Here is a 25,827-nt window from a genome sequence, read left to right on the forward strand (position 1 = left end):
AATATATGTTGTATATTAATTTTTCATTATTCTAATTTTTATCACTTTAGAATTTTATTTAAAAAATTAAAATAATATCAATTTTGAAGCTACTATGGTTTAGTATTAGTATGGTAAAACCCTAATCAAGAGTCATGCAAAAAAATTAATCCATTTATGTGGGAGGCCACAATCATATGTTTTTAAATATGTAAGAAATGAAATTATGGTAGAAAGCTAATCAACAACCATGCACAAAAACTAATCCACTTATGTGTTGGACATTGCACACATGCATTTTCAAATATGTAAGACTCTCATTAAAAAAAAAAAAAAATAGGCCGATAGGCCTTCCTATGCATCAACAATTGTCAACACTTTTACCCTGCTCCATTAACAATTGTCAACACTTTTACCCTGCTCCATTAGATCAAGTGAGACACTTTCAACTGTTGATTTGAAGTGTGACTACTTTTTCAAAATATCGGTTGAGTTGTCTTCTTTTCCCGTCGAGTTCTGTTGTTTCCTGCAATGATTCTACTGTTTCCAATATTACCAGTGTGTCTGAGCCTTTGCCATTTGCTTCCTATGCATCAACAATTGTCAACACTTTTACCCTGCTCCATTAGATGAAGTGAGACACTTTCAACCATTGATTGAAGTGTGACTTTTTCAAAATATCGATTGAGTTGCCTTCTTTTCACCTCGAGTTTTTCTATTTCCAGCAATGATTCTACTGTTTCTAATATTACCAGTGCATCTCAGCCTTTGCCATTAAACTGTTCGCCTTCCACGGACGAAGACAAAAGGCACAAGACAAGAAGCCCTACTGTCAAATCTGCGCTAAGATATTTTGCTATTGCATTTGGTGTTGCAGAGCTGTTTTGTGTAATACTTGGTTGGTGGTATATGTCCAGAACATATAGAGATCTTGGCTATGAACGTTTAGCCTACTCAGACATCCCCGGGGGATTCAAGAACTTCAGCTTTGCAGAATTGAAGAAAGCGACAGATAACTTCAAGATAAGACTGGGAGAAGGAGGCTTTGGGTCGGTGTACAAAGGCGTGCTGACCGATGGTGAGGTGGTAGCAGTGAAGCGACTGGAAGGAGTATCCCAGGGTCATGATCAGTTCTGGGCAGAAGTGAGTGTGATTGGGAGAGTCCATCACATGAACTTAGTTCGTATGTTTGGCTTCTGTGCCGAAGGAAATCACAGGTTGTTAGTTTACGAGTACATTGAAAATGGGTCTCTAGACAAGTATCTGACTGCAGAAAGCCAAGAAGTTGGCAATGACAGAGTTTTGGGTTGGAAAGAAAGATTTGGGATTGCGGTGGGCACAACCAAGGGGTTAGCCTACCTTCACGAAGAATGTTTGGAATGGATTCTGCACTGTGACATCAAGCCCCAAAACATACTTCTGGACATGAATTTTTGTCCCAAGGTTGCGGACTTTGGGTTGGCGAAGCTGGTAGATAGAGATCACTCATTCTCCTTCTCCACAATTAGAGGCACACGGGGTTACTTAGCACCGGAGTGGGCAATGAATCTGCCAATCACGTCCAAGGTGGATGTTTATAGCTTTGGGATTGTTTTGTTAGAGATAGTGACCGGAAGAAGCTCGTTATCCAGTTCAACAGGACATCTGGTTCAGTGGGTCTCTGCAATGATGAGGGAAGGGAGAGAGATTGAGGAAGTGGTGGATCCGAGGTTGCATGGAGATTTTAATTCGGCAGAGGTGAAGAGAATCCTGAAAACAACACTGCTCTGCATCGAGCAAGACAAGGATGTGAGACCAACCATGAGTCAGGCCGTCGAAATGCTTTCTCAACCTGATTCCTTTACATCATCAGATTCTATTTTGTCGAACGACTCAGCCAAATCATTTCCAACTGTCTCTTCCTCTTCGTTCGCAGTTGAGAGTCAGCAACATGCGGCAGAATCATAACGGGTATAATTTTAGGGTTAGGATTTACTATTTGTAAGAGTAGAAGTAAGATATGGGGTTAGGGTTTAATATTGGGAAGCGTTGGTATGTTAGGTACAAGTAAGATAAAGATATGAGGTTAGGGTTAAGTATTCCCAAGAGTTTGTAGGTTCCGTCATGTAATTCTCTCATCTTGGAATTTGAAACAGAGTTGGATCCTGTTATATTTATTTTGTTGTCCATAAATGTAATATTGGAGGGAAACTTGATTAATGGCAATAATTTATGTCTTCCATCATTCAATTTTGATGGCTTTCAAATTTTACAAGCCGTCCAGCCAAATCAAAGAAAATAAGAGGAGGTAGTGTAGGCTTTAGGGGTTACAGTGATAATGCTCTGCTTCTTCCTTCTAGGTAAATTGTTTGTTCGATATTGTGCTTTCGAACATGGTTAGCTTTTCCGGTTTTCACCTGTCGGATGACAATAAATCACTGTTGTTCGGGTTATTGGGAGGGAGGGCAGTCAAACATTCAATGCACTCCGCTGGAGTTTGAATGTGCAGATCCTATCATCTTAAATATTTTCGTCGTGTAATTCTCTCATCTTGGAATTTGAAACATAGTTGGATCTTGTTATATTTATTTTATTGCCCATAAATGTAATATGGGAGGGAAACTCGATTAATGGCAACAACTGATGTCATCCATTATTCAATTTTGATGGCTTTTAAATTTTACAAGCGATCCAGCCAAATCAAAGAAAAATGGAGGAGGTAGTGCAAGCTTTAGGGTTTAAAGTGATAGTGCTCTGCTTCTTCCTGCTAGGTAAATTGTTTGTTCGATATTGTGTTTCTGCTGGTTGGTTAAATTTTTTTTGTCGGTGAGTAGTCAGGCCAGCTAGCCTTTTCACTTGGTGGACTATGTGGGTTACATGGTACTCGGCCTTCGTTCCTTCTATTTTTAACAGTTCAAAATGATGTTTTATTTCATTATTTTATCTCAGTGGTTGAGTTTACAAGTTTTTGCAGGGCATGAAATCGATATGCTGTGATCTGTGAGCCTCTTTGCACATCAATATATTATTTCCAGATGACCAAGTTTGTGTAGATTGATACCTTACATCTAAATTAATTAGAGAAATTGGTCCTGATTCATTTTACAAAGTTCTAACCAACCATATTCATTAATTAGAAGTGTTGAGAGTGGGGTATGTATGTCAGAGGGAATCATAGTAGTTGATCAACATCATGGGATCATGAGCATATCCATGAATGGCTCTTGGTATGCTATGAGAAAGAAGAATGTTTCATGGAATTTGTTTGCAGATATTTCTATTCATAGTATTCTCATTTCATCTACTCTACCAGATGTTAAATTGTTATTCTAACACAGCCTATGATTGGACTATATAAGAAACCTGACATTGTTGTATCTATTTTGTGATGTTATATGCTAATCATTAACAATATTTGATTTCATAGATCTGATTCCAATGGTTTTCTATTTTTTCAGTTGTTTATTTATTTATTTATTTTTCACGCAAGAAAAAATAGAAAACCATTGTTTTCTATTTTTTCAGGTGTTTATTTATTTATTTATTTTTCACGCAGGAAAAAATTGATAGGGCATGGGCATGTCGAGAACATGGAATCGAATAGATGGATGGGACTTGTAGGGTTTTCAGTAGTAATTATCATCTGCTCCACCTGCTCGCCAACCAGGTAGATTGTTCAATATTGTACTTTTTTGTCTATGGGTCTATGTTTTCATCCTTTGGGCGACCGATAAATGATTGTTGTTTGGGTTTTCTGATGGGAGGGAGGGCAGTTAAACATTTGATGAATTCCACCTCAGTCTGAATGTGCAGATATCTTAAATATTCTCATAAGTAAATCTCTCATCTCAGAAATTGAAACAGACTATCAATTGACATCTTGTGTCAGTAGGAGGACATGTTATATTTATTTTGTTATTAAAGCATGGTTTGAGTTTGACAGGTGGTCAGTTGTGCCCTCCTATGCACCTTCAAAATCTCCAAGGTGGAAGGCATTTTGGAGTGATTCTGCACAAGAGAGGTCCAATTCTTCTCTCCACATCATTCCTAAGACATCTAGTAGCTTTTTTTCCTTGAGCTTTAATGTGTCATAAAAAATCATATCTTGATTGCATATCTGCTTCTAATCAACGGATATGTCTGAATGTCTTCCTTGCCATTTTTATTGGGCAAGCGACAAGACCTTCCCGCCATTGCGAGACACAGCCTTCGATTATAAAGTAGAGGGTGCATAAAGTACCTGGCCCTGTTATGCAAAAACTCTGATCAGATTGTCACTAGGGGAAACCTTGGGCAAATCCTATTTCCAAAACTGGGTTGACTCTTATAGAAAATTCAACAATTCCAATTTAATAATCCTATTGTCATCTCTTTGTACCTTTTGGGACAATTGCTAGTTAAGATAATACCAATTTCAAGTTTTTGTTGTTTTAGTATTATTATGGTAAAAATCTAATATATAAAAAAGTAATATCAATTTGAAGTTTCTGTTGTTTCAATATTAACATGGTACAAGACCATATCTAAAAAATTAGATATTTTTCAACTCTAAAAATTAATAAAAACATGTTTAAATTTTTTGTATATTACAAGACTCACAATAAGCAAAAAAAAATTAGGATGATACCAAATTCGAAGTAAACTTCTATATATTGTTAAACTTGCACTGCAAAATAAAAAAATCAATGTAATACCAATATTGAAATTTGTATCTCTTTCAATATTATTATTATTATAAATATCTAATCAATGTTCATGAACATGAACTAACATGTTTATCATCGAACTTAAAGACAAATTCTCCTCTTAGCTCTTCGCATTTTGAAAAAAATATTTAAAAATAACTTTAGATTTTCAAATTTAAAAGACAAAACTAACACTTTATTTATAAAAATAAATAATCTAAGAAATAGTAAATATCACTATTTTGAGAAAATGTAGCAAACCAATAATCTATCAATTTATTGACATCTAGTTGAAAAGGAAAAATATATCCTATCTACATTGTGGTTGCTCTTTTATAAAAAATGTGTTGAAAACTATAATTTACATAAAAACTTGTTATCTACTTCAAAAAAAATAAAAAATACAGTTAGTGTAATGCTCCTCGTGAAGTGATAATGTTGGGTAAAATAGTAAATTTATCTGTGAGCTAAAACTCTTTTTGATAAGTATAAAAACTCTGTTGTTGGTGTTGTTAATTATTATGATAACTAATTATGTCTTCACTATTTAATTTGAGTGTATGGTTAATATTGATTAATAACTGCTGAGGTAGTTAATGGAAAAAAAACCTAACCACCTTGAGGGGACAGTGGAGACCCCAGGATGAAAGGGGGGAAAAAGGAAAAATGCCAAGTCTGGTTGGGATCAAATGGCAGAAAGGTGGAAGATGCTATGTCTGGTAGTGACCAGATAGCATGTGTTGGAAGGGAGAAACTTCCTGAATCCGCTATGTCTGGTTAGGATCAGATAGCGAGACCTGGCATAGCCAGAGGAATTGCAGACAAGAAGATCTGCAGAAGTGCTTGGGGGTGGAAGACCGAGAGGGATCTTCCTACGGACGGGAGGTTGACAAGCATTACGAACAGGTTTGTTGTTGCTATACAGGTATGGCTTGCTAAGCATATAACTGTGGAATCCTTTTATGGTCTTTTGTAGACAAGAACAAAAAAAAAATAAAAATGGAAAAAGAAATCTATTCATTTCTTCTAGATCCAGTCTCTGTGCAGCTGGCAGAGACAAAATCCGGATCTTCTAGTCAAAAACACAAACATAGAACATATCGAGCTGGAAGCTCTATGGTGTTGTTGTTAGCAAGAACTTTTAAATAGAAATGAATACTGTAAAACCCTTCTCTATATTCAAAAACGAAAAGAAACTCTAGCATTCTCTGTATTCAAATACGAAAAGAAAACTCTAGCATTCTTTGTATTCAAATGGGAGTGAAAACGGGAAGAAAATCTAGTATGGCACAGAATAAATGAGCTCATATTTCAAATTATAACAGCGTTAAAAGAAAAACAACAAACTATCCTAACCCTCTATCAATGAGATCGCAGGCCGAACAAATCGTTGGCAGAACAAGGCCAAGTTTCAGAGCGACAACAATCCTTCACAAATCACATAACTGAGACATTTGACTATAGACAAATATACTTGCGGTTAGAATATAAAACAAAAAGATACATCCTTGTCACCGTGCAACGAGAGAATAACCCTTAACAATATGCATGCACAGCAGATGTTAACAAATTGTTCCAGCTCTGGAAGAGTCGCCGTAGCTGAGCTTAAGCATGTGCTTAGCCAGCAGAGGCTACCAATGCCGAACCATTAAAATAGATGAACTAATCATTTCAAGAAAATAGATTTACTCTGGAAAGGAAACGATTATAAATTAAATTTAAGCCTGTGTTCATAGTTAAGCTACAGAGAAGACAGGTAAGCCGAAAACAACATAAAACAGAGCTAGAGCCATACCGAGAATTTTCGTGCCACATTCATGATTTCTTAATCAAGTCTAAACTAAGAAATAGTCCCATACAGACCGATAACATCGTTTAACAAAAGCATTGCCTGCGCTCAGAGGCGAAGTTGATAAATGGAAGACAGTTATACATTTTAAATGAAAGACAATTAAACAGTTAAGCTCGGCGTACAGCGCCACTTAACAGTGGTTCCCGCCTTAGTATGGGCGAGGAAACCAGTCATAAGGAAAATGGGTCAAAGAAACTGTCAAGCAAGGAAACCCTTGAGTATGGCGGAGGTACTCCAAATGTGAGAGCATGACCCCCGACATTCCTGTTCAAATGAACAAAGGTTCAGCCATTACCTTGGAAAAGTCAAATAAGGGGTCTCTGGTAACGCATGACTCTTACCTGATTTTGGGTTGGTAGAGGTGTGGAGAAGTCTCCCATCGTCGCTGGTTAGTCATCGCGCCATCCTCCTGAGCATGACATTAAACCATAAACTGAGAACCTTGAACAAAACCACTGAGAGAAATAAAAAAACGAGCTAGCAGAGACTGTAACCAAGACTGGATCCGCAGAGGCTCATGCATCTGAAAAATTACAAGTATTGAAAAGAGAGGTGCGGAATCTGATTAAGAAGGAAAATTATACCTGATACCGAGAAGAATAGCGGAGGCATGTTGTTGTGCACCGTTTATGGAAGACGGAAGGTTTCAGAGGATGGTAGAGCACCACAACACTGTAAGCGGCATACAGTCATTCCACAATGAATACAAGAAACGAGCTGGAAGGAGAATCACGTCTTAAATATCTCAAAACTTTCATACCGTCTTGTGGCACAATCATAGCCCTAGATCAGAACAAGCCTGTTTACCTTCGTCCGATCAGCAGGTTGGAACCGAGAAAGAAAACAAGCGCGAATTGGTAAGCCCGAGGTGTCAGGTCGTATGGCGCTTGGAGCACCGGGCACGCAATGGCACATGACAGCCTGTTCGCTGGCCGTTCATCAAGCCAAATGGTCGACGCAGATCAAGCCAGCTAGGTGAGCGCCCGGGTCGGTCAGAGCGCCACAACTTCAGTTCCCTCAGGGACTTAAACCAACTCATGAATAGTAAATGCCATAAATCAAAACATTTAGGATTGAGAATCGTTTACCGTGCTTTGTAACACTTTGGAATTGTAACCCGCATATTAGAGTTTCACCACAAACCAAAGCTTATCCAATGTATAAACATTATCGAACCATGGGTATGAACAAATGCATAAAGGGAGATAATAATAACCCTTACATGAGCGGGTAGAGGTATACATATCATATGTGATTGTTACAAATGTAAACTTTAATTGTAATGCTCGGCGAACAGTAGTATATTATAATTGTGTGGTGTGCGAAAATATCAACGTGGTATATGTGCATAATTCTATGTTGGGAAGTAAAAAAAAAAATATTATTTCAGTACAGTAATGGTGTGTGACAAATTGGTATCAGAGCCCATGTTTACCACTCTGTTACCTCGGTTTAATTTTAATAAACAACAATGCATAAATAGTATCTTAGCAAACAAGTAAGAGTACACTGGAATATACAAATTACATCTGTTGAATGAGCTAATCCTGTACAGGTAACATAGGAATGAGGAGAACAAGTAGCGATCCTCATGGAAATTTGGATCAACCAGATAATGTTGCTTGTCCTCAGGGAAATCCTGAGTTATGGGTACAACTGGGAGCAGAAGGCCGCAACACTGATTCGACAATATTGAGGACAGTCCAGGAGCTGAAGGACGAAATGGCTAGTTTGCGTGAGGACAACGCAAGATTAATCATGGAACAAGAGAGGATTCTGAAAAGTTTATCTGATAAACAACATCAACATCTGTCCCATCCTAGGCCTGAAAAGACATGAGTAACAGATGAATAGAGCTATCACGCTGAACAGGAGGAAGCAGAGGAAAGGGCAGAGACGCGAAGAGAGAAGTCTGTTAACGCTTCTGAATATCAAACTCCAAAAAGACCGCGAATAGAATTACAAGGGGAGTTTCGGAAGATTAAACCACCTCATTTCGATGGGGAATCAGAAGAAGCCGCAGAGGCATGGCTAATCAATATGAACAAGTATTTCCCAGTGTACGAGTATGATCACCATCTTAAGGCACGGCTGGCTATTTTCCAGCTGCAGGCCAAGGCCACATTATGGTGGGAAGAAGTCAATATGGTGTGGGGGGTGAGTGAACAAGATGTGACTTGGGAAACTTTTCAAAGATATTTTAAGGAAAAGTACCTGACATAACGCTTTTACGATGAAAAAGCACGAGAATTTTATGATCTGCGGCTTGGACAGCAGACCATTGATGAGTTCATAACTAAATTCACATCCCTGCTTCGCTATGTACCGTACATTCGAGAAGAGAAGGCTAAGGTACAACAGTTTGTTAGTAGCCTACCCCTGGTAATGCGGGAAAGAATCGAGTTTGATAATCCGAGGACGATGGATGAAGCGATTCGAAGGCTAGACTATGTTATCAGGAGAGAAAACAAAGAGGAGAAAATTCTGGGATGCGTTGGACAGATAAAAAGAGCAGCAGAATGACTACGGGAGCTAAGGGAACTCGCAACAGTTTTCACAAGGGATTCTCGAAAGGGGCCAGCACTAGAAACCCATCAAGAAGTCAGATCAGATTTAAGCCACCTGTTGAATCTAAATATGGTGAACAGCTGGTGAGAATGGATAATGAGGGCTCAGCTAGGCCACCTGTTCAGTGCTGGGGTTGTGGCGGACCCCATTATATTAAAAATTGCCCTCATCGGAAGGAAAGCGATCAGGTGTCCCAGATCTACGAAGCTTCTACGGTAGGAGATGTGGCCCGGTCCATGCCCAGAATAAATGCAGCACTTGAGGATCGACAAGCTGATTACCAGCCAACAATGATAGAGTTTGAAGGTAAGATCTTTGATCGAACTGTTTCCATTTTAGTAGACCCAGGAGCTACTTTAAGCTATGTAAGTCCCAAAGTCGTGGAAAGTTGTAAATTGCAAACTATTAAGTTTAGAAATCCTTGGTTAGTACAGCTAGCTACCGGGGCCAAAAGATGAGTGTTGACTAAGGTCAGCAACTGTCCATTAAGGCTAGCTGGTCAGACAATAATAACAGAATTGAATGTACTCCCTCTTGGATCATATGATGTGCTGATAGGAATGGACTGGTTGGAAAAGCGATGGTCTGTAATAAACTGCAAGACAAAAACAATTTCTTACCGAGATGAACTAGGAATGGAAAAGGAAATTCAAGGTATCCAAAAACTGATGCAGATCCGGCCAATTATGGCCTCACAGCTAGCCAAAAGTGTTCGGAAGAAATGTCAAATATATTCAATACAAGTGGGGTATGCTGGACCTGAAGATAAAGTCGTGACTATGGAAAATATACCAGTAGTGCAAGAATTTATAGATGTATTTCCAGAAGAAATACCAGGGCTGCCGCCCAAAAGAGATTTAGACTTCACCATTGAATTGGTACCCAGTGCAGCCTCAGTATCCTGAGCACCCTATCGGATGAGTGTGCCGGAATTAACTGAGTTGAAGATGCAGCTGCAGGAGTTGTTGGACAAGAAGTATATCCGACCCAGTGTATCCCCTTGGGGAGCCCCTGTGTTATTTGTTAGGAAAAAGGATGGAACTCTCCGTATGTGCATAGATTATAGGCAGCTGAACAAATTGACAGTTAAAAACAAATATCCACTACCCCGCATTGATGAGCTGTTTGATCAGGTGAAGGGGGCGACAATCTTTTCAAAGATCGATTTGAGGTCGGGCTATCATCAAATCAGAATTAAGGATGAGGACATAGCCAAAACAGCTTTTCGTACTCGTTATGGGCACTACGAGTTTGTGGTACTACCTTTCGGGTTGACCAATGCACCTGCGACATTTATGTGCTTGATGAATAGTGTATTTGATCAGTACCTAGACAAATTCATGTTAATCTTTATTGATGATATACTTATATACTCCTGGAATATTAAAGATCATGAGGAGCATCTTAGAATAGTGTTACAGACACTACGGGAGCATCAGCTATACGGTAAATTTAGCAAATGTGATTTTTATAAAGAACAAATCAAGTATTTGGGACATATCATTACAAAAGAAGGTATAGCTGTGGACCCTGAAAAGATCAAAACTATAATGGAATGGCCAATACCCAAGGACGTAGCAGATATCAAATCCTTCATGGGGCTGGCTGGATATTACCGGCGGTTTGTAGAGGGTTTCTCCAGGGTTGCATACCCTATCACCTCCTTGCAAAAGAAGGGAAAAGTATTTAAGTGGACAGGAGATTGTCAGTGGAGCTTTGAACAGCTCAAACACCTGCTCACCACCGCACCTATGCTGAGTGTTGCAGATCCAGAAAAGGAATATGTGGTTTGCACAGATGCAAGTAAAGAGGGCGTATGTGGGGTGTTAATGCAGGAAGGTAAGGTGATTGCATATGAATCCAGGAAGTTAAAAGAAAATGAGCATAAATATTCTGCCTATGATCTAGAATTACCCGCGGTAGTTCATGCGCTGAAAATGTGGCGCCATTATTTAGTGGGAAGAGAATTCCTGCTGATGACCGATCACCATAGTTTGACTAGCTACTTTAGTCAACCAACCTTAAATGCTAGACAAGCTAGATGGGTGGACTTTTTGGGAAATTTTGATTTTGAAACTAAGCACCTGAAAGGAAAAGAGAACAGGGTAGCTGATGCACTGAGCCGAAAAGTGCATTGCATTTATGAAATTGGTATTAGTGAAGGACGGTCCACCCTCAACAAAGAAATTGAAGAGGCTGCTGCACAAGATTAGATTTACCTACAAAGGAAGTAGCTGGAGCAGGACTTAAATACCCACATAATACAACAAGGGTACAATTTGAACGTAACCAGAATTCTGTTTTACCAGAAGATAATTTATGTACCCAATCATAGTGGTATTAAAGAAAGGATTCTGGATGAATATCATAAAAGCCCTTATGCGGGACATCCAGGCTACCAAAAATTAATCACCTCGCTTCGGAAGGAGTACCACTAGCCAGGCATGAAAAGGGATGTGGTAGAATATCTGGCGCGATGCTTAGAATGTCAACAGGTTAAGGCTGAACATCAGCACCCTGCGGGTTTCCTACAGCCATTACCCATACCAGAATGGAAATGGGAGACCATTACCATGGACTTTATTACGGGATTGCCAAAATCCAAAAAGAACAATGACTCTATAATGGTTGTAGTAGACAAACTCAGTAAGTCGGCTCACTTCATACCGGTTCAATCTATATATCGTGCGGCTCAAATCGCAAATGTTTTTATGCAGAATGTATTTAAACTTCATGGGCTGCCAAAAACAATAATATCCGATTGCGATGTTAAATTCACATCATTTTTTTCGAGGACCTTGTTTGAAGGTCTGGGAACTCAATTGAACTTCAGCACCGCTTATCATCCGCAGACTGACGGGCAGACTGAGCGGGTGAATCAAGTGGTGGAAGACATGCTGAGATCTTATGTGATGCAACAACCTACCCGATGGGAGGAGTACTTACACCTTGTAGAGTTTGCTTATAACAATGGATATCATGCATCCTTGCGGATGAGTCCATTCGAAGTACTTTACGGCCGAAGATGCCGTACGCCATCCAGTTGGGGTGGATCGGAGGACAAACTCTTGCTGGGTCCTGAGATGTTGGAAGAGATGGAAGTCATGGTCAAGAGGGTACGGGCTACTTTAAAAATAGCTCAGGACAACAAAAAAAATTTGCAGATCGGAAAAGAACATTTAAAGAATATCAGGTGGGTGAGCATGTATATGTCAGAATCCGAGCTAGGAGAAGTACTCTCCAATGGAATGATTGTGCCAAATTGGCACCTCACTTCTGTGGGCCCTTCCAGATTTTAGCACGAGTGGGGCTGGTAGATTATCAGCTAGCCCTACCCAGCCATATCTGGGTCCATAATGTCTTCCATGTATCAGTCTTAAAGAAATATGTTTATGACCCTAGGCACATAATAGGTTGGCAGGACATTCAGGTAAGAAAAGGCTGTAAATAAACGTAAACCAAAATGAAATGTTAGAAAGCAGCTAATCTAAATATTATGTGTTTCAGGTGGAACCGGAAGGAGAGTTCATGGTCGAGCCAGTGAACATACTAGATCGGAGAAGAGTCGAGCTGCGGAAAAGGGTCATCAACCAGGTTAAAGTGCAATGGCAGCACTTTGGGCCTGATGAGGCCACCTGGGAGGATGAGCAGAGTATGAAGGAAGCTTACCCCAGACTATTTCCAGATGAACAGCGACATCTGGACGATGTTGAACTTCAGGAGGGGGAGATGTAATGCTCCTCGTGAAGTGATAATGTTGGGTAAAATAGTAAATTTATCTCTGAGCTAAAACTCTGTTTGATAAGTATAAAAGCTCTGTTGTTGGTGTTGTTAAATATTATGATAACTAATTATGTCTTCACTATTTAATTTGAGTGTATGGTTAATATTGGTTAATAACTGTTGAGGTAGTTAATGGAAAAAAAACCTAACCACCTTGAGGGGACAATGGAGACCCCAGGATGAAAGGGGAGAAAAAGGAAAAATGCCAAGTCTAGTTGGGATCAGATGGCAGAAAGGTGGAAGATGCTATGTCTGGTAGTGACCAGATATCATGTGTTGGAAGGGAGAAACTTCCTGAATCCGCTACGTCTGGTTAGGATCAGATAGCGAGACCTGGTATAGCCAGAGGAATTGCAGACAAGAAGATCTGCAGAAGTGCTTGGGGGTGGAAGACCGAGAGGGATCTTCCTACGGACGGGAGGTTGACAAGCATTACGAAAAGGTTTGTTGCTGCTATACAGGTATGGCTTGCTAAGCATATAACTGTGGAATCCTTTTATGGTCTTTTGTAGACAAGAACAAAAAAAAATAAAAATGGAAAAAGCAATCTATTCATTTCTTCTAGATCCAGTCTCTGCGTAGCTGGCAGAGACAGAATCCGGATCTTCTAGTCAAAAACACTGACATAGAACATATCGAGCTGGAAGCTCTGTGGTGCCATTGTTAGCAAGAACTTTTAAATAGAAATGAATATTGTAAAACCCTTCTCTGTATTCAAATACGAAAAGAAACTCTAGCATTCTCTGTATTCAAATACGAAAAGAAAACTCTAGCATTCTTTGTATTCAAATGGGAGTGGAAACGAGAAGAAAATCTAGTATGGCACAGAATAAATGAGCTCATATTTCAAATTATAACAGCGTTAAAAGAAAAACAACAAATTATCCTCACCCTCTATCAATGATATCGCGGGCCGAACAAATCGTTGGAAGAACAAGGCCAAGTTTCAGAGCGACAACAATCCTTCAAAAATCACATAACTGAGACATTTGACTAAAGACACATATACTTGCGGTTAGAATATAAAACAAAAAGATACATCCTTGTCACCGTGGAATGAGAGAATAACCCTTAACAATATGCATGCACAGCAGATGTTAAAAAATTGTTCCGGCTCTGGAAGAGTCGTCGTAGCTGAGCTTAAGCATGTGCTTAGCCAGCAGAGGCTACCAATGCCGAACCATTAAAATAAATGAACTAATCATTTCAAGAAAATAGATTTACTCTAGAAACAAAACGATTATAAATTAAATTTAAGCCTGTGTTCATAGTCCAACTACAGAGAAGACGGGTAAGCCGAAAACACCATAAAACAGAGCTAGAGCCATACCGAGAATTCTCATGCCACATTCATGATTTCTTAATCAAGTCTAAACTAAGAAATAGTTCCATACAGACCGATAGCATCGTTTAACAAAAGCATTGCCTGCGCTCAGAGGCGAAGTTCATAAATGGAAGACAGTTATACATTTTAAATGAAAGAAAGTTAAACAGTTAAGCTCGCCGTACAACGCCTCTTAACAGTGGTTCCCGCCTGAGTATGGGCGAGGAAACCATTCATAAGGAAAATGGGTCAAAGAAACTGTCAAGCAAGGAAACCCTTGAGTATGGCGGAGATACTCCAAATGCGAGAGCATGACCCCCGACATTCCTGTTCAAATGAACAAAGGTTCAACCATTACCTTGGAAAAGTCAAATAAGGGGTCTCTGGTAACGCATGACTCTTACCTGATTTTGGGTTGGCAGAGGTGTGGAGAAGTCTCCCATCGTCGCTGGTTAGTCGTCGCGCCATCCTCCTGAGCATGACATTAAACCATAAACTGAGAACCTTGAACAAATCCACTAAGAGAAATAAAAAAACGAGCTAGCAGAGACTGTAACCAAGACTGGAGCCGCAGAGGCTCATGCATCTGACAAATTACAAGTATTGAAAAGAGACGTACGGAATCAGATTAAGAAGGAAAATTATACCTGATACTGAGAAGAATAGCGGAGGCATGCTGTTGTGTGCCGATTATGGAAGACGGAAGGTTTCAGAGGATGGCAGAGCGCCACAACACTGTAAGCGGCATACAGTCATTCCACAATGAATACAAGAAACGAGCCGGAAGGAGAATCACCTCTTAAATATCTCAAAACTTTCATACCGTCTTGTGGCACAATCATAGCCCTAGATCAGAACAAGCCTGTTTACCTTCGTCCGATTAGCAGGTTGGAACCGGGAAAGAAAACAAGCACGAATTGGTAAGCCCGAGATGTCAGGTCGTATGGCGCTTGGAGCACCGGGCACGCAATGGCACATGACAGCCTGTTGGCTGTCCATTCATCAAGCCAAATGGTCGACGCAGATCAAGCCAGCTAGGTGAGTGCCCGGGTCGGTCAGAGCGCCACAACTTCAGTTCCCTCGGGGACTTAAACCAACTCATGAATAGTAAATGCCATAAATCAAAAGATTTATGATTGAGAACTGTTTACCGTGCTTTGTAACACTTTGGAATTGTAACCCGCATATTAGAGTTTCGCCACAAACCAAAGCTTATCCAATGTATAAACATTATCGAACCATGGGTATGAAAAAATGCATAAAGGGAGATAATAATAACCCTTACATGAGCGGGTAGAGGTATACATATCATATGTGATTGTTACAAATGTAAACTTTAATTGTAATGCTCGGCGAACAGTAGTATACTATAATTGTGTGGTGTGCGAAAATATCAACGTGGTATATGTGCATAATTCTATGTTGGGAAGTAAAAAAAATAAAAATTATTTCAGTACAGTAATGGTGTGTGACAGTTAGCTAAAAAACGACTTTGAAAATCAAATATTAAGCTTTCAAAGTTTTTAAATACATGCTTTGACTAAATTATTCCATGCTTAATGTAAAATTGAAAATAAAACTTATCACCATATAAAATGAATAATTACTATTGACTAAAAAGAAATAACAAGCATTAAGCGACATTCTCCCCTTAGATACTTCATTTACTCCATCCAAAAATATTTTAAAACAAATTTACTCCCCATCCATTATTTAAATAACAACTTTTATGAGTAATAACAACTAAATTTATACAATACTTTTACAAAAATGGGATTTTGGCAACACAATAGTGGTTGGGCACAAGTGCCTTTGTCATTGCATGGGATATGTAGGGTTAGTCATGAGTGTGAAAAGCTTTAGCCATTGTTAGAGTTTAGGGAGAGACCTCTGCAATCTAACAATAATCAAAATAAATAAATAAACATTACAAAGATTGCCGACTTCAACTTTATAAGTTGTCATTTTCCAAATCTATAATATTTGAATGTGTGCAATAATGACAATAGTTCTTTATTGTATAGTTGTTGCTTCTAAAATTATAGAAGGACTGAAGGAAAAAATAAAGTCAAATTAAAAATTAACCCAAAAAAAACTATGATTAAAGGAATTGATATTGAAAATAGAGAGGAAAGAAGGCCAAAGAAAAAGAAAAAAAAAATATTGCAAAATGTTCTTAAAATATTTTTTCCTCTTTAAATTTTGTCATAAAATATGGAGAAAAAACTATAATTCAGGGGAATGGAAATAATAGAAAAAAAAAAAAAAAGTTAAATAAAAAAACAAATAAACAAACAAACAAAAAATATTAACTAATAGAAAATAATAATTTTAAATTTTTTTTTGTAAGCTTAGGTGGGACCTTCTCATTTTCAAGTTTTACATGTCCGTTATTCACCCCATTTCCAGGGAGGGTAGCACAAGAATCGAACCCAAGATCTCCAGTTGGGTGAGACTTCATTTCCACGGCCATTGCCACTTGAGCTACCCCATGCGGACTGAAAATAATAATTTTAAATTGAAAATACTGTGAAAAAAATTATAATTCATGAAAATATAAATAATATAAAAAAGAAAATAAAAAATCATAAAGTTAAACAAAATAGTAATAAAACATAAGACAAAAAATTAGGAAGTAATAGAAATCGAAGTTACTAAATAACCAAGAATAAAAGCTCAACCAATCACATTATAAATAAATAAATTTAAATAATAAAAAAATGAATTCCTAATGTTAAACTATGGATAAGTACCATAATTTTTTGGTCAAAGACAAACTAATACTTGAATGCGTTATACCATGTAGTGCAGTAAGGTATAATAAAGATATCTAGAAATAATATTGATTTTATTGGATGTATAAATGAAAAATTAATGATATCTTTTCTATTTTAAGTTATGGAATATTGTTTTATATTTTATGTTTAAGCACGTTAATTTATATTAATAGGTATATTTGATTAAAGATAAATTTAAAATGGTATTGTTTTATAAGTTCACAATTTATCTTAGAGAGTGAAATTTTTGTAAAAAGCTAACAAGAAAATTTTCAATAAATTTAATCTCAAGAATGTCTGAATATTTTTTAGAGATAAAAATGATGGAAATAGATTTAGAACCCAAAATCTGACAATATTTTTTCAATAAATCCAATGTTAAAAATATTTGAATCATTTTTTGATCAAAAGATAAAAATAGATCCAAAGCCCAAAAGTTAACACCAAAAAACCTGAAACTTCACAGCTATATATTTCTAAAAATATTTGTTATTTTTTTTCATAATTATGCCAAAATTACTGCTATTTATTAGCAAAATTATATTACTATATTAAAAACATCACATTTATAATAAAATATTTTAACAAATAAATTTATTTTATAAATTTTATTTTTATTTTTATTAAATTAAAATAAAAGATATCGAGAGCGAACAAAGTTACAAATTAGAATATAATAGTTATAATTATATTAAGAATTCGTGAAAATATTGTTTTTATGTTTAAAATATTTATTATATACATTTTCTATAAAACTAGCCTAACCTCACTAAATTTTAGTTTAAGAGTAAATATGTCTATATTTTAGAGAATAAATAAATTATTAATATTTTTAATTAAATAAATAATTTTTTATATATATCTATATATATATATATATAATTATTTATATTTAAAAATAATTTAGATATTTCCATATTTTATTTGGAAATTTTACTAAATTAAAGAGTGATTTTCAAACTAACTTTACTTTTGAATATTAAAAAAATTGCACCTTAAAGATTTTATCGCTTTTATTTACAATGATGTTATGTAATTAGAAAAGATTATATTTATTTTGACCATATTTATTTATGGTATTTCGTTTTATTAAGTTCAAAGTTAAAATTTCATACGAATGGTGGGAATTTGATTGAGAGTCGGCACTTTTTTTTACGAAAGATTATATTTATTTTGACAATATTTACTTATGGTATTTCGTTTTATTAAGTTCAAAGTTAAAATTTCATACGAAGGGTAGGAATTTGATTGAGAGTTGGCACTTTTTTTAACGAAAAGATGTGAGGTTGGAATTTAATAAGAATTTCTAAAAAAATAAATTGTTTTTATTTTTAAAATATTTATTTCATACACTTTTTTATAAAAGAACTTAATTTTACTAGATTGTAGATTAAGAGTAAATATGTCTATATTTTAGTGAATAAATATATTTTTTATATTTTAATTTAGATTAATAATTTTTTATAGGATTTTTTTAATTTCTATTTATTTATATTTAAAATTTTATTTCAAATTTAGATATTTACTTGTTTTGTTTTAAAATTCTATTAAATTAAAAAATGGTTTTAATTAAACTATCTTCTTTAAAAATATTTAAAAAATTACATGTGACATTGTTAGAGTGAAGAATTATTTTTAACATATTTTTTTAACTATTTACTAATTAGTGAACTAGTGACAATTAGTTAATATGTTACTATTAATACAAATTAGTAGGTAAGCTATTTATGGAAAAATTATATTGATGGATGAAAGAGTGGAGGACTTATAGATAAAAACCTCAGTAACTCTCAATTTCACAAAACAATTAGCAGTTAAGGCAGTTACCTCCTTAATTGTTCTCTTGCCATGAAGAAAAGGGAAAGGAGAACAGGGAAAAGGGGTTGGAAAAAAAGAGTATGGGGAGATTCCTAGATTTGAACAAGAGTTCACTAGGAAAACTCTAGAGCTTAGCTTTCCTAGAAAAGGGAATGAGCCATCAGCTGGACTTCGAGTCCTGACTCCAAAACCATTAAACTGCTACCTTAAGAATCTATTACAAGAAATTGAGGAGCTTGAGAGGAGAACATTGGACGTAATTGCCAATTTCTCGTTGGTCGGGTGGAGAGGTTCCATCCTTAAGAAACCATTCTTCATCATCAGATATGTAATGCAACCCTACTCTATTAAACAATGTCTATAGAACTAATTACCATGCTAGTATATTGTGTTATGAAACAGCTCTTATGAATTAGTTGTGAAGTAGATTCGAATCAGATAAGTAATGCAACCATACTCTATTAAACAATGTCTATAGAACTAATTACCATGTAGGTATATTCTGTTATGAAACAATTGTTATGAATTAATTGTGAAGTAGATTTGAATGAGATAAGTAATGCAAGTTTACTCTGTTAAACAATGTTTATAGAACTAATTACCATGCAGGTATATTCTATTGTGAAACAATTGTTATGAGTTAACTGTGAAATGGATTTGAATAAGATAAGCAATGAAAAATTTATTCTATTTTACAATATCTATAGAACAAATTACCATGTAGGTCAATCTATTTTGAAATAACTATTTATAAATAATTGCGAGGTAGAATTTAATCATATAAGCAGATAACTCTACTTTTCTACATGTTGTAGCGGTTACAACCACCCTCCAAAATTTTTCCTTAGCCTCATTTTGGAGCCTCCCTTCCAACCTTCACATCAGCTTGCCTTGCTTCATCAAGTTCACAAGCTTCAATGCCTTTCTTGCACAAAGGCAGCCTGTCGGTCACAACTTGATCCATTTCCCTTAGAGGTTGTTCACCCGGACTTGGTCCAACTGCAGGCTGAGCAACTTCCCCTTGAAAATTGCACATTTCTGGAGGGCAAATAGCCTTCCCTCCAGAAATTGTGTAATCCTCTCTGGAAGCCTACTAGGATCTAGGATTGCGCAATACTGCCTACCAACACTCCTAGCAAGATTTGCGCATATTACCCCAGCAAGATTGCTCAACCCAGAATTTGCACAAATACGAGCAGCAGTCAGTTGTTGTGCCCAGAAATTGTGCAAATATCCTAGGAATCTAGCCTAGCTCCAATCCAGAAATGCGTAGTTTTTCTCTAGCAGTCAAACAATCTCTTTCACGTGCAGCTGCGTTGACTAGTTCCCTGCAAGATTGAGCAAAATAGACTTGCATGCATGGGTTGTTTCTCCCAAGGCAACATTCAAAGGCATCTCTTGTTTTAGGGAGCTATGTTTAGCAGTTGGAGGTTACATGCAAGGAGCAATTCCAAAACCTCCCACCAAGTGTCGCTTCCCCTAGATTCATGGCATTCTCGTCACCACATCAATGTTATCAAAACTCATCAATAGGATTCCACAAAGTTCATTCATCACATCAACCTTGCAGCGCTGACATCCCACATCACATCTAGGAGATGTTGACACATTCAACTCAGTTGTTTTGGTGTAAGCCCACTTCCCATGCCTTCTGCTTCATTTCTGTCGCTTTTTGTGTTTTCGCTTTTGGGAGTATTATTTGCTTGATTTCTTTGAATGCTTGTTGTCATTTACATATATACTATCTTTTCCTAGCTCTGTTTCAGTTTTCATTGCTATCTCACTGTTGTCACATGCATGAAACTTTTTTGCACAGACATTCGCCCAATCGATGAACTGCCTCACCCACATGCATGTTGATCTGTTTTCCGAATATTTCATTCATGTTTTCCATCCACTATTATTCGCTTCTTCTATCACTTAGTGTCACCATGAATTTAATGTCTTAGCTTCTTTCAGTTGTCCGTGAGTGAGTCGGGCCAACCTTGGCCTTGAATTTTCCTTCAACAAGGCTGCATTGTGCAATTTGGGGAAGGAAGGCTCACCTTCCTCTCCATGTTTGCACATTTATGCCTATTATCGGGAAATCTAGTGTCTATTCAAAGCTGTTAGTCCCAGTAAGACGGGTAGCTATCTTAGAAACAAATAGATTAAAGTCACTTGTTTTTCCTTTACGAGAGAGATGAGAAAGAAGTAGAGAGTACCAACCTCAGTCTTCCACTTGGCTCCTTGCTTGTTTCCTTTCCCCTTTGAAAGAATCTCGCCACTGCTTCATTACCTGTCCAGCTTCAAAGGGCACATGTAGATTCACAGCAACATAATACCACCAAAGCATAGAGATCTTTCATTGTAAACAATATAGGATCAGATATATATTGACCATATAAATGCATATAACAACACAATATTCAGAGATACACAAGAATATGGAGGAAAACTCAATTAGATTTATTAGTAAAAGTCGTAGAAGAAAGGATTACAACCACTTGGTCTAACCCAGCGCCATCCTCCCAGCTTGAAAACCCTATTCACCTCACACAAAGCAAGATCACCCAACAATGTCTTCAAAAAGAAACCAGCAACAACTCTTTGCAAATTACCAAATTCCAACCTTTGGATCTCTTGGATGAGGGATCCATTTATAGATATTTGTCGGGGGTTGAGTCAGCTTCTGGGATTTTGATTAGTGTCATATCTCTCATAGTTCTTAGTTCCACATGGAGATTTTAGATCTCTTACTCATCCCTGGGCAAACTCAGAGAGGCAAGTGTCAAATGAGCAGTTTCTAGAAGATTCTCTAGGTTTCCACTTAGCAAACTGCTTGTGCCATTTGTCTGCTCTCACTCATCGCACCCTATAGAAGGGCGTTCCAATATGCATCATACTTTTTGCATGTGGCAGGTGAGATGCATCGCACCTTTAGCACTGGGCAGTCTGTATGGCCCTGCTTTGACCAATTCTGAGTAGCTTTTCATGGAGAAATTCTGGGAGATGATGTACTATGAAACAACACTTTTAGGGACTTAGAAGCCCTTAGTTTATGGACATATGTGATTGGGGTTGCAGTGCCCAAATATGTCTATAACAGTCGCCCCCTAAAGCATGAGGTTGTAAATCTTTTAATGTCGGGTGAAATGCTTTATAATGAGGATCTGAGGTTTTTCACATTGGAAGGTGACCTATAATAAGATACAATACAATACATTATCTTCATAATATTTTCATGATCTAGCTGAGGCAGTCATTCCCATTCTTAGCTTGATAAATTCATTTTCATGTACATAGGACAGACAAGTGTCTGTGTGCAGACTGATGATTCTGGTAGAGCCATCATCCCTTAGTTTGGATGATTATCTGTGCAGTGATGATGTACATTTGATGTCTTTATTTTCCTGATTATATCACAGCCTGGATGGATGAAACTAGATCCGGGGTCTTCAAAACTCGTTCAATCTTCACCCGAAAGTATAAGTCGATCCATGTGAAAACATGTTCTAATGTCGAACATGGAAGGACATCGCCTGATTACCAGCTAATGATGTAAGTTTCTAACAGACACGAGAGGAATCACTGATGATGATGATGACCCTCAAGATACTGTAGTACAATTCACATGGTGTGAATACATGAGTTGATGTCAAACACCATGCAAAATATTTCGATCGAAGGCCATTAGCGTAAACCTGTCAGCGGAGGGGAGAAACTTGTCATTGAGGCATGCAAGCTTCAAAGTACTAAAAGGGTTGTCCCTAGGTCGGCTTCTTGGATAATGAGCTGATGTCGACAAGAAGTTACCCGTCATAGGAGGGCATTAATGGATCCCACATCTACGACATGGAACGAAGCAAATGATTTTGTAGAGGTGAAAACAATCTGATGATACAAGGTTCAGGGTGGCGGTCATGAAAGAATGAGGTGTGAAGGTATTTGTAGCGGATGAGACACAAGTTGGGTAAGTGAATTCTCTGAGCGACTTCTCTTGAACATATCGGCGACACTGAAATGGATTGGTATCGTTAACCCCAAAAGTGGATGGTACAATGGACCAATGGTGATATGACTGGTGAATGGAACAACCCAACCTGACTCAATCATGGTGATGGAGTGAAAGTGTCATGTTAAAGAGCGACTTGCTACAATAAAGTTTCTTTAAGTTTTCTTCCCAATTTTCCCCAGTCATTTCTGACCAGTACCTCTTTATTTTTGTCAATCTTGAGGAGGATAACATATGCTTGTTCTATAATTTTCCCTTCGGGTAAACCCGTCGCTATGTTTTAACGAGCCTAGAAACAGTGAGACTCGTTCTTGTCTAAATGGACAAGTTTGTCGCTATTGTTTTAACAATTTTAATGACAAGGATAACTCAGTTCTTTTCAATTTTAGAGAGTCTGAAAGGAGACAGAAAGAAGACTCCAATATTCCTTTTTCATAACATAATCCCTTAAGTCCGAAAAAGTATAAAACAATGCGAAAGGGATGACTTTTCAATAGTTTTAATGAGCCGAACAAGACAAACGCTCGATCTTTTTGTGTAATAATCCCTCAGGTCCAAAAAGATTAAAATCTAGAGGGATAGCACTTCCAATCACTTTAACAAGCTGGAGAGGCCAATCGCTCAGTAATCTTTTCATATTTTATGAGTCAGATGAAAAGAGCTTAAAGGAGACTCGTTTTTTGAGGAACAAGTGATGTTTTCAGATAGCAGCTGGTTCCAGGTAAGGTTTGGAACTTTCCAATCATGGCAGTGTAAAAAGGTGGCTAATAGGATCACTCGTTGCAGCTGTTCCTCAAATGGGGTAAACAATCAAATGGAGGCGAATGATCGGCAACAACAAAGTGGAGGTGATGGTAAGAACACGACCAAGGCTCAAAAGCTGATGAAAATGTACTCACAAAGGTTATTTACCAGAGGTGGATTCATTTTTTAATCAACTTAAACTCTAGTGCAACATGTGCTCATTGCTAGGTTTAATTTTTAACGAGCTTGAACTTCGCATAAAACAGCTCGTGATAATGGTCGTTGATATTTTATTCACCGTTGACACTATGTTCTTTTGACGGTCATACTACCTGTTCAATTGCTCCATCAAACTGATTAGAAATGAGGACATATGCTTGAAAAATGAGTTAAAAATCTAACACCTTACTTAAATTACATGAAAAGTAACTTAAAAATAGTTTTTTACCCCTCATTTTACCATTTTATTTGGAGTTGTGACTGTTGGAGCTCTGGAGGTGTTTCCCCCTTTGATTTTCACCATCTGATTCCAAGAGATTCTGTGGATGATTTTCAGCGCTGTCTGGACCAAGTAGGAGCTAAACCTGAGCTCTTCAATTTCATTCTTTCATTTTTGAATTCTGAGCATGTTTTCCTGCTTTTCTGGGCCCCTAGGGTTTGAACATTTCGTTCTGCCCCCATTTCACTTAGTGTATATCGAAAGGTGCGATGGATCTTAAGATATCCACTAGCTAGAATGTATACATCGCATTGTGTACTTAGCTAGGGTGCGATGGGCGCAAGGAGGAAAACTTTTGCACTGATTTTTCATGGAAATTTTTGCCCTTTTTTTGCCAAATCAGGACCCTGATTCTTCTCTTGTTTGTTTTTCAGAGATTCATCGGAGCAAAATGGTCGTTACATGATGTGAACATGAGCATGAGAAGAGGACATGGTTTCCCTACACGATCTGGGCATAGTCACTGCATTGCGGAACTGTGGCTTGCTCAAGTTCTTCCGCATTTCTAGCATGAGGCAAAAAATCAATTTGTTGCAATATTTCCTCGATGCATGGGATCCTACCAACCAAGTGTTCCAGATAAGAGGCAAATCCATCCCCATGACTGTTGAGGACATCTACCTTTTGACCGGTTTATCGAGGCGTGGTGCCCCTCTCTCACTTTTAGGTTCTGCCTGTGGTGGTGAATCTGTGAGGGATTATATTCACTGATACTGTAGGGAAGGATCTCAATTGAGAAGGGACAGTAAGATCAACATCCGAGATGTCACCGACCAGCCTTTGAGGACTATTTTATTCACCTTTGCTAGATTGGTTGGCAGCACGACCCTTCACTTGGCCAACAGGTCATATATGCAGTACGCCTTGGAATGCCTCGAACCCAAGGTATTCAACTAGTGTGATGCAGTACTTCCAGTTATCAAAGAACAACTCACCAAGGTGAAGGACGAAAGATCCAAGAACTTTGGCTATGGTTCTATTCTGATTGCTTTCGCCTTTGAGAATATCCCACTGATGTAACCATAGTACATTTCACTTGTCCTACCACCACCATCTGAGCCACGGATGTAGAGATGGGTCGACCTTATGGCTAGACATGTTGGTCAACCACAGGTTTCATTCTCTGATGCCTTCTTTGAGTGTTTCAACCATCAACATATGGTTTATGCCAAGTATCCATATGCTGGGATGGATTTCCAGGGTGACCCAGATTTTGTGCTGCCGACTGGTGAGCAGTGAGGTGTCATAGGTAAAAATCTCTGACCACATCTCTATTTATTGTTTTCATAATGTTCTTGTTTTTTTTTTAATGTTTATCAAGACTAATCAAAACTCATGTGATTATGCAAATATTGGGCCAGTGTGACCAACAGCGCATCTGAGAGGAGCAGCTACCGTTTTAGCAGGAGAGGCTGTAGGGAGGGCCATTCTTCGCGACCTGGATGTATCAGAGACCATTGTTGTGTTGCAGGATCAGATCAAGGGTCTCACCCTTGGTATTCTAGATGTGAGGACCGATGAACTTCCTCTGAGATTACAGCGCCATACCACTGGTGTGCTGAGCCGATGGACCAAGCTCTTACGCATGATTGCACACGTGGTGACTAGTTATCATGAGAACCATTAGACTACGGTGCCCCCTTGCCTTTTGAGATTTCGGGTCATATGACCGATTTTGTCCTGGACACAGAACATTATGCACAAACTATAAAAAGTTATATATATATATTTTTGATTTTCGGAGCTTTATTTTGGTTAAGTTATATTATCCTGATGCAGTTTATTGATAAAATAATTTTCTTTTACAAATGTTGCAAATGTCTAT

The 25,827-nt window shown here is 37.6% G+C and overlaps 1 protein-coding gene across 1 annotated transcript; it reads left to right on the plus strand.

Moving 5' to 3' along the window:
• The first annotated feature begins 888 nt into the window (after positions 1 to 888).
• LOC149164881 (G-type lectin S-receptor-like serine/threonine-protein kinase At2g19130) lies at positions 889 to 1,926 on the plus strand. Its single transcript, XM_089429629.1, has one exon. It carries the CDS (start codon positions 889 to 891, stop codon positions 1,924 to 1,926), a length of 1,038 nt encoding a protein of 345 aa, XP_089285755.1.
• Positions 1,927 to 25,827: the final 23,901 nt, after the last annotated feature.

Source organism: Pinus tabuliformis, chromosome 5_1, assembly GCF_031772625.1.
Source record: "Pinus tabuliformis cultivar Carrire ecotype Pingquan chromosome 5_1, CPIR1, whole genome shotgun sequence".
NCBI lineage: Eukaryota > Viridiplantae > Streptophyta > Pinopsida > Pinales > Pinaceae > Pinus > Pinus tabuliformis.